Source organism: Pygoscelis adeliae, unplaced genomic scaffold (genome assembly GCF_000699105.1).
Source record: "Pygoscelis adeliae isolate BGI_AS28 unplaced genomic scaffold, ASM69910v1 Scaffold120, whole genome shotgun sequence".
Classification (NCBI taxonomy): Eukaryota; Metazoa; Chordata; class Aves; order Sphenisciformes; family Spheniscidae; genus Pygoscelis; species Pygoscelis adeliae.
Window position 1 is genome coordinate 521333 of NW_008824032.1, and position 9051 is coordinate 530383.

General features: G+C 41.4%; 1 protein-coding gene across 1 annotated transcript; it reads left to right on the forward strand.

The window, feature by feature from the left end:
• Window positions 1-6434: 6434 nt before the first annotated feature.
• On the forward strand, window positions 6435-8498 carry TMEM139 (transmembrane protein 139). The gene is made up of 2 exons (XM_009328611.1): window positions 6435-6682; window positions 8090-8498. The coding sequence occupies exons 1-2, from the start codon at window positions 6435-6437 to the stop codon at window positions 8496-8498; spliced, it is 657 nt and encodes a 218-aa protein (XP_009326886.1).
• Window positions 8499-9051: the final 553 nt, after the last annotated feature.

Consider the following 9051-nt stretch of genomic DNA (forward strand, 5'->3'; position numbering starts at 1 on the left):
TACCAATTTACATCTTATATACAGTAACGTCTGATTTTTCATCAGTAGAACTACTGCACTGTGCAGAGATTCTACACAAGTATAGAAAGTCCTCCAACAGAAAGTAAATAATATAGACCAGATTTGGCGCTCTCATTAAACTAAACCAGCTGCAGAAAGTTTTACCAATGCTAATGAAACCTCAGTCTTAAAGCTCCTGCCCTAAGGAGAATTCAGAATAGAAAGATGAAGAAGTTTCTAGCCTTCGCTTTCTTTTTTTGCAGAGAAAAAATGAAATGTGATATAAGTGAATTTGAAAGGCTGTAAGAGGAGATAAAAAACCTCATATATCATAGTCAGTAAACGCTTGTTACTTTTCTGTCATTCTCATGGCAGAAAAGGAGGCGCTGCTTTGTTAGTTTTAAATACTTAGGAACTTTATGTGTGCAGGCAGCCCTGGAAACACTTCTCACCTTAAATGTGACTCCTGCTGTCAGAAAATAGAAATCCATTAGTTCTGCACAACATAACAAGTGTCTCTGACTCAATCTCTGTAGATTTATGCTTCTCAGGTATCCCTGAGACAGGTGAGGAACTAGTGGCAGCAGTAGATGCACTATCAGCCTCCTTGCAATATCAGTCCTTCTGTGACCACATCTCAACCCTGTTCTACAGAGAAAAGCCACTGCAGGTAGAAGGCAGCGATGCCAAAAAACCACCATACAGCGACTACACATATACGATAACTTTCAACCATTGTCCTGGAAGAACTGGAATAAGCTGGAAGACAAAAAGAGATTGCCAGCTCCCAAGAAATGTATGAACATTCCACTATGGCAGGTCAAGCATCACTGGATTTCTCAAAGTCACACATACTTTTTGAACATCCAAGCATAGGCAAAACTTCCTTGGGGTTTTGCTTTCTCTTGCTCAAGACACTATACTGACCGGAAATGTATCAACCATAGGTCATGGCTGCCCCATGACCTCTGTAGATACAACGTAATCATGCTCCTGAACAGAAAAATCAAAGTCATATTTCACAAAGGTGGCTAAGCAGAACCTGGGAGACAAAAGGAGAGGTAAACAAGACAGGAAAAGGTAGTTCAGTAGCACTTTGTCCCCAGTACTTGCTGAGGCTCTCAGAAATTGCTTCAGGACAAGGTTATAGGGAAGAATAGACTTAGTGATTACAGAGAGATTAATCCTGCCGTGGTATGTACGTCACAAGCCCCTGGCAATAAAGCAAGCTTCTCTGCATACTGAGCTGATAAGCGAGCTTACTCTAGGTACTAAGTTAATTAGTAGCAGTCTGGGCAGGAGGTAGAGGAGATAGTGAGGTGAAACAGGGGAAAGGTGAAATGCTTTCCAGAGGCTGAATGAAGAATGAAGATCAACAATGAGATACTGGAAGAAAGAAAGAATGGAAAAAGGAAATCTGTGGTCTTAATTAAAGAAATCCACTGTTAAATGAAGTCTAGTCCTCACAGCACGATTGAACAACAGAGAACAGAAAGCTTTCTATAAAAAACATCTCTACTGTACATGAAAGGGAGACAGTTTAGGATGGCAGTATAAATGTCCTTCACTTTCCCTGACTTCTATCCATGGTTTCACAAACACTGCATAGTGATACCTCTCAGGCCTTTCCCAAGCCCCTCTGTGTTTTCTAAATCTTGTCATCACCAAAAACTTCTTGATGCAGCTGCGTGATCAATTTTTCTTTGTTATGGATCCCCCCTACTGTAACCAATGACAGTCTGAATCAGACTATGGAGACAATCAAAATGGCAGACAGAAAAATTCCAGAAGTCCTTCAGAAATGCCAAAAGGCCTCACGTAGGAGCACTGCGTTGCCAGAAATTATATTGCAAAGGTTAGTTCATATAAGTTCATCCTGCTTTGTACCCTTAGGTCCACAAAGCAGTCAGTATCACATTCATAAACATGTTCAACTAATGCATTCACAGCTGCTTGGCAAAGTATGATTCTTGTAAATGCATAAAAATCATTCCTAAAGATTCAGCCCAGTCATCCATGCAACTCCATGGGTAAAATATGCAGGAGTTACTGAACTCTGAACTTCAACTGAAATAAACTGAAGTAATACAAGCAACAACTAATGCAGCAGAGAGATCTACCATTTTTAGCCTTTTTTCATCCTGATATTTCATAACTATGTCTATAAATATTTTAAAAAATGTTGCACCAATCAAAACTACTATACAAATTTTGAGCAAAACCTGTATCTTTCCATCTATCCACAAATAAAATACAGCATTTCCAATCACAGAGGTAGTTTTCCACCAAATAATGAAGATTTTACTCACCTTTCTGACTTTCTTCTAACTTGGCAAAAAGGTCTAGCCTCAAAGCAGTTTTCATGTACCTACTCCCCACAGCAGAATGTGCAAACAAGCGAAGTGCTTCGGCTCCCTCTACATAGCCTACAGAAGGATGAGTACCTTCTGTACAAGGGGGGATTCAACAATAGTCAGATTGTTGGAGGTATTTGACAATAGTCAGTGTACTTACCAGAGCTGGGAGCCACCTGAAGTTATCAGGCTGAGCTGGAAATCCCTGATATAATTAATACAATTTGCTGAGGACTAGATGGGTCTTAGATTCTAGACCTTTCTGCAGGGCCTACTTAGTCCAAGAAGGAAGAACTTCCTTCTACTCCAATGGTTTGGGATGAGCCGATCAAATGGTGCTCACTGCAGCCCTGGAAGTTATTCCCACTCTTCCTTCCTTCCCCTCCACCACTCTAGCTATGCATTCCCATTGCTTCCCTTGAATGGAGATCTAGTGGCTAGACAATACTTTGGTGACTAGCTTCAGCCCAGTAAATTCACTCTAGAAAAATGTAAACACTTTCCCACTAGCCAAGACAGCTGAGGTGGCTCAGCAAGAGATCAGCTGAGCACTAGAATCACTGCAAGGAAGACAGGCTTCGACAGCTGGGAAATGGAGAACAGGCAGGAAGGAGGAAGTACTACCATATCCCACAGTAATTATCTATTAGGCTTGTTTAGCTGCCTTGTCAAACCACACTTTCACTCGCTACTTTAAAAAGTAGAACCATCTTCTTTGAAAATAATTCTTATAGTAGTGATGCTCTTTTATTACAATAGCTCAGTAAACAGAACACTTAGCCAGGGTCTGTACTATGTTTTAATTCCCTCCTCAACTCAGTAGGATATAAATCTTCTATCTTTAAGGAAGAGTTCTAACAACTACCCCGGTTCTACTAAGAGTTCTACTAAGCTACCCCGGTTAGAAGGAAGTACTGAGGTGTCCAGATTCCACCACGAGTCAGTCACGCTTTCCATGCAGAGAGACTGTGAAAACAGTTTTGTCAAGTCTTCCTTAGCACTTAAAGTGTTCTCAACACTAGACAACCCCAAAATGGAAAGAGTTGTAAGAAAAAAATCAGTTTTCCCATTTAAATGATAGTCTTGCAAAAGACTACACACCAGAAGCCTGACTTCCTCCTCTTTACACAGATGTTAAGTCTGCCATTTTCAAAGGAATTCTCTTGAAAACCAAGGATGGATAACAATCAGAGCTGAAAGTCCTTTATCTGTCAGCAGCCAAAAAGGCAGGTATAAGGGAAAAATATTAGAAACATAGAAACGTTGACAAGTCTAGGCTGGAAGGGGAGATCATCTGGTCCAACCTCCTACTGAAAGCAGGGCTTTAGACTCAGCTGAGTCTTGAATATTTCCAGCCAGGATGATTCCTCCACTTCTCTGTGTAAGTAATTGCAACGTTTCCCTGCTTTCACATTGAAGACTTTTTTTCTTATACCCAGAGGCACTTACCCTCTTTCCTATTGCCTCTTGTCCTGTCACCATGTACCCTCATGAAGAGTACCTCCATCCTCTCTTTAACTACCTACTAGACATTGGAAAACTGTGAGTAGACATTCACCACCTGCCCAAGCCTTCTATAAGCTGTACAAACCCAGTTCCTTAGGTTGTCAAAGTTCTCCAAGCCTCAAATCATCTTGCCAGCAATTCACCAGACTATATCTGATTTTTCAATTTCACTCTTGAACTGGGAGGACCAAAAATGTACACAGTATTCCAGGTGTGTCCTAACAAATGCTGAGCAGCGTGGAGTAATCACACCCCTTGATCTGTTGACTACACTCTTACTGATGCAGCCCAGGGCACTGTTTGCCTTCATTGCTTCAAGGGCACACTGCTGACTCCTGTTGAGCTTGCCGTTCCTCATGACCACCAGCCCTATTTCAGCAGAACTGCATCCCAGTCAGTTGGACCGCAGCCTGTACTGCTGCTTGGGATTATTCTGTTCCTGCATGACTTTACATTTATCTTTGTTAAACTCATGCAATTCTTGTTGGCCCAATCTTCCAACCTGAATGCTATTAATAAACATTTAGCAGTAGGACGTCTTCCAATTAGAGACAAACATGAGCTGCAGCCAGCTCCTGGAGGTAATTCACGCTATAGTATTTGAGAACTTCCAGTGTTTTCAGACACATGCTAAAGGTTCAGATGATAACAGACTTCAAGAAGTAATTCAGTACCTGTTCTGTTGCTTATCAGTACTCCTCATTCCCAGATACATCAGGGAGTAAGAAGGATTTTAATCCAGCCCTCTGTGAAATAATAACCCGTTGCCTCCTTTTTTCCCTTTGTTTGTAAAATCAAAGAGGGCATAAAACAACATCTGACAAATAGCACCCAATCAGGATAGGAAAATGTATGGATTTACATTTTGCAGAACTCATAAATAGATTTATGTGTGGGCATGTGATGTGGGCTGGGCTGGCAGTCCTTCCTGCTTTGTGAGGCAGAGATCAAGATTCCTCTGCTACGTGGGGGGGAGAGCATTATTTTCAGGGCAGAGTTTCTTTTCATTAAAGTAAGGCAGACCAAACAGATCCGACACAGGTAAGCACTCCCCCACCACTCACTCCGCCCTCTTTCCTAATGAGTTTCCTGCTTTTGTGGGACAGACCTAGAAGAGCTGCAGAAGAGTAGAAGGTATGTGATCATCGTCCAGAAATTGCTTTGGATTCAGAACCTGGAAAAATGAGGTTCTAGTTTCCCACGCAAAACTCGTACAACAGGATCTTCCCATCGTTTGGTGCCTTCCCATATTCACTAGTTACCAGCTTTTAGTTTCAAAAGAAATCTTCGTTGTCTCCCTACAAGAAAACTCAAGAGGAGGAAGGGAGAGTTTTTACTGGTGTCGCATCCTCAGGTCAGAAGGGGAAGGAGCAGGGACAAAAGAGCTTGCACATTTTTCCTTGTGATGAAGAGAGAAGTTAAAACATGACTGTTCCTACCTACCGAAACCTCTCTCTGGTAAGTATACGCTGAAAGCAGGCAGTAAAAAAGGTAACGAGAAGGTAATCTGTTCAGAAAGAATGCATTTCTTTTTCTGGCATTTGTATATATACATTTATCTATTTTTGCTGTAACAAGGGAATGCATTTAGTGTGTAAAAGCACACAATGTAACATGGAACTATATAAAACTGTGTATTTGTTTGGAGATTCATATTCATAAAAAATATGCCCACTGTGTCATGCTCTTTTCCTTCAAAGGGGTCTTCATCAAAACAGTGGGATATATGTAGGTTAGTATAACACGTGCAAGCTGACTCCTTAATTATGGTGTTCTTGAATACCACAGATCCCTGGTATTCACTCCATATTGACTGCACCCAGTGACAACTGCTGTCTCTTTCAGAGAGATGGGGTTTGGAATGGAGGACAGGAGGGGCTCTCGTGTTTGAGAATGGTGCAAAAAAGCACATCAACAGAAAAAGAACTGAGGATATAGGCAAATATTCAAACACATGCCTACATTTTGCAAAAACAGACATACCCCAGCTATATCTAGAACTGAAAGTAATGTTATTGCTATAATGCTACACTGAAGTTAGATACTCAATTTACTGGGGCAGACAGCCCCATTAATAAGGCTACTTTTCTTCCGGGATCTGAACTAGTATCTGAACCTTCATTATGCAATGTACAAATGTCCTAGAATTAAATTTATTCTTCATTTCACTTTTGTAGTAACCGCAAATCTGCATCCTAGACTGCTTATTAAGAAGCTAGACCTTTTTAGATAAGCCTGGCAATAAGTGCTGATGTTCTATTTATGCATTTTAGTCCTGCAACTGTGTGTCCAAGCATTCCCATTATTCAATATGCATTCACATAGGAAATTCTAGTGCGTTTACATTGGCATGCATTTTTGCACAGATTTCCCAGGCTTATTACGTATGTGCATACCTGCCTCTTCTCACGACGGCATGTACTCGAGTGTTATGTTCTTATTTTGGTCATGATGCTGATAATGTGTTTGTATGCTCATGTTTCATATTGAAAAAACTATTCCGTCTTCCACAGATGTCTGTTCCCGTAACTACTCATCTGTTCTCAACTGTCTGCTACCACCATCTATACTACCATGTGGTTAGAGGCACACTGGAAGAACATCCGCCAAGCCTTGTTGTTTCTTTTCACTGCTGCTCTTCTCATTGGTGTCACCATGCTGGCCATTTCATCTAACATCAATCCAGTAGGCTATTTCTTCCTAGGGGTAGGGGGAGTGTGCCTGGTCGGCTATTTGCTGAGTGTGTTTGCCGAGTGTTACCTGAGGAATCAGCACCAACATGACACAAATGAGATACCTCCAAGCAGACAAAGCCAAGCAGGGTAAGCAGCAACCTGGTTATTCCTCTTACTTTAACACTCTCTCCTCAGATATGGCCATTTTACATATTGTTTTGCTGCCCTTCCCCTAGGGCACCAAACACAGACTCCATTCCAGAAGACAAAAGTTCTTTTTAGGTTGTTTTCCTTCATTCTTCAGGTGGAGGTTGCAAATGTCTGTGCCATGCATGTGTGGCAAATATATATTGTCCAATATGTATTTTCTTCCCCCCAGGAACTGATCCACCAACAATTTCCAAGGTTAAACAGATGCAGGCCCAGTTTTATTTTTCTTTGAGTAATCGACTCTTGCCAAACAATGAGTCAGACAAGGAAAAAGAAAAAATGCTGAAGCAATACTGAATCATAGCTGGGTTTAACTCTATAAACCTTATCTCCAGAGCAACTGTTCTCGGCAAACTTTTAAAAAGGAACTTGTAACTGGGTGTGTTTCCACTCTTAAAAATCCAACTTGACACTAAAAAGCCCTGATTTTGAGAGGCTCTGAATACTCCTACATCTTTTTTGCTTCATGTATCTTTGCAGGTTCTCAGCATCACCTAATTTAACTCCAATTTGCCTACTGCAGTTGAAGAGTTTAACTTTATTTGTATCTTTGCTTCCTTGTCTGTATAATCCAGATAATCATTATCCACATCCATAAATGACCTGACATTCTCAAATATAGGGTGTTGTAGGAGAGTAAAAATGTTATTACATGTTTATTTTCATAAAGACTACATAAAAAGAAGTCTATATTGGGCTTTGCTAGGCTGGGGGCATACTAGAAGAAAATTAGTATCTACTTATTTAAAAATATGACCTAAAAAGGAAAATATTTCTAAAGTAACATTTTTCTCTGCAGACATTCCAATACAGAATAGCTAGTCCTTGTTTAAACTAAATGAAAATACTGGATTTTCTCCTCTTCTTAAAAACAGATGAACATTGAGCTGATGTATTAAAAAAGCAAGGTCCTGTTTTATTCTGAGAAATAATTAGTAGTTAGCAATTCTTAGTAATACATTTTAACTGGTAGGAGATTTTAAATGAGGGACATCATCCTTATGGGTCCCTTCCAACTTGAGATATTCTATGATTCTATGATCAAGCTAAGCCTAGGGCACTGAAACCCAGTGTGAGGTTTTTTTTACTTATTCTGGGGAGTGGGGGAAAATGGTCACATGAGCCATTCTCTAGACCAGAAAGCAAGACATTAAGTTGGCTGGACAAGTGAGCTGATCCAGTGGCAGAATATCACATACAATAATACCACATGAGATATCCTGTCTCAGTCCCATCTGTTGATTGTAGCACGGTCCATATGCTACATTATCCAGACTACCTGCCTCTGCAGAAACTAAGCAGTAAAATAACGAGTGTAACTGCCATTCCTCTCTTTGTGCATAGGGTGAATGCTGCCTATGAAGCACCCACCTATGAGGAGGTGATGACCATGTCCGTTCCAGCAATATGGACGATTGCATCCAATCCAGGCTTGGTGCCCTCACCACTGAATGAGCCTCCTCCTTACAATGTAGTTATTGAGTCATCTGGCCAAGAAGAGATCATGGTGGAGGCTCTCAGGGTGTCCGTGGCATCAGACACAAGGCGCGCCTCTGAGACAGACACAGGCTCCAGGATGCAGTTGCAGCTGGTGCTGCCCCCAAGACTACAGCGGTTTGTTTCGGACATCCATGAAGTGAAAGGTATTGAAGACAGGTTTGAGCCACTGGAGCCACTCACGCCACCGCCTGCTTATGAGAGTGCCATCAACGATGAGGTCTTTGAAGATGCTTTCCAGTCCTCTGTATTATGATTAATTTCACCTTCCATGAATGCAGAACCAAACCCTCACCCCAATACAGGGTGCTCCTGGAGGGAAAGTGAAAGAGCTGAGATTTTTCACACCCGAAACTGTAAAAGTTTGTCTCACCATTCTTTGAACCAGAGCTGAACTACAGACACAGCTTCTGATCTCACTAGAATCTTTTTGCACAGAATATAAATCGATGCAATACCACAATGCTTTGTCTTGGCAGATACGTAAAACCACTGTGAGGAAAGTTGTGTTATATGCAGCAAAAATTCTCAAATTGGAGATACACCTTTATGGGGGAGGAGAGTGAATCATGAGAAGAGACAAAGTTGCCAAAGGACCTCTGAAGAAGGACTGTAGGATGCAGCCAGGAGAAGCTGCCTCAGAAAGGGGAGGAATGGAAACAGCACTAAGTAGGTTCTGCCTGTGCATTACCAACAGCAGTATTGCTGGGAGCTGTGCGATCATCAGCCACCCTAAAAACCCTACTGAGAGACCAAGGCTGCAGTTTCCTGAGTTGCTGTTTTGCAGCAACACAAATTTATGGTCTGCA

Coding starts and splice junctions, on each gene's coding strand:
- TMEM139 (XM_009328611.1), top strand. CDS start 6,435: ATGTGGTTAGAGGCACACTGGAAGAACATCCGCCAAGCCTTGTTGTTT. Junction 6,683..8,089: donor AGCAGACAAAGCCAAGCAGG/GTAAGCAGCAAC, acceptor CTTTGTGCATAG/GGTGAATGCTGCCTATGAAG.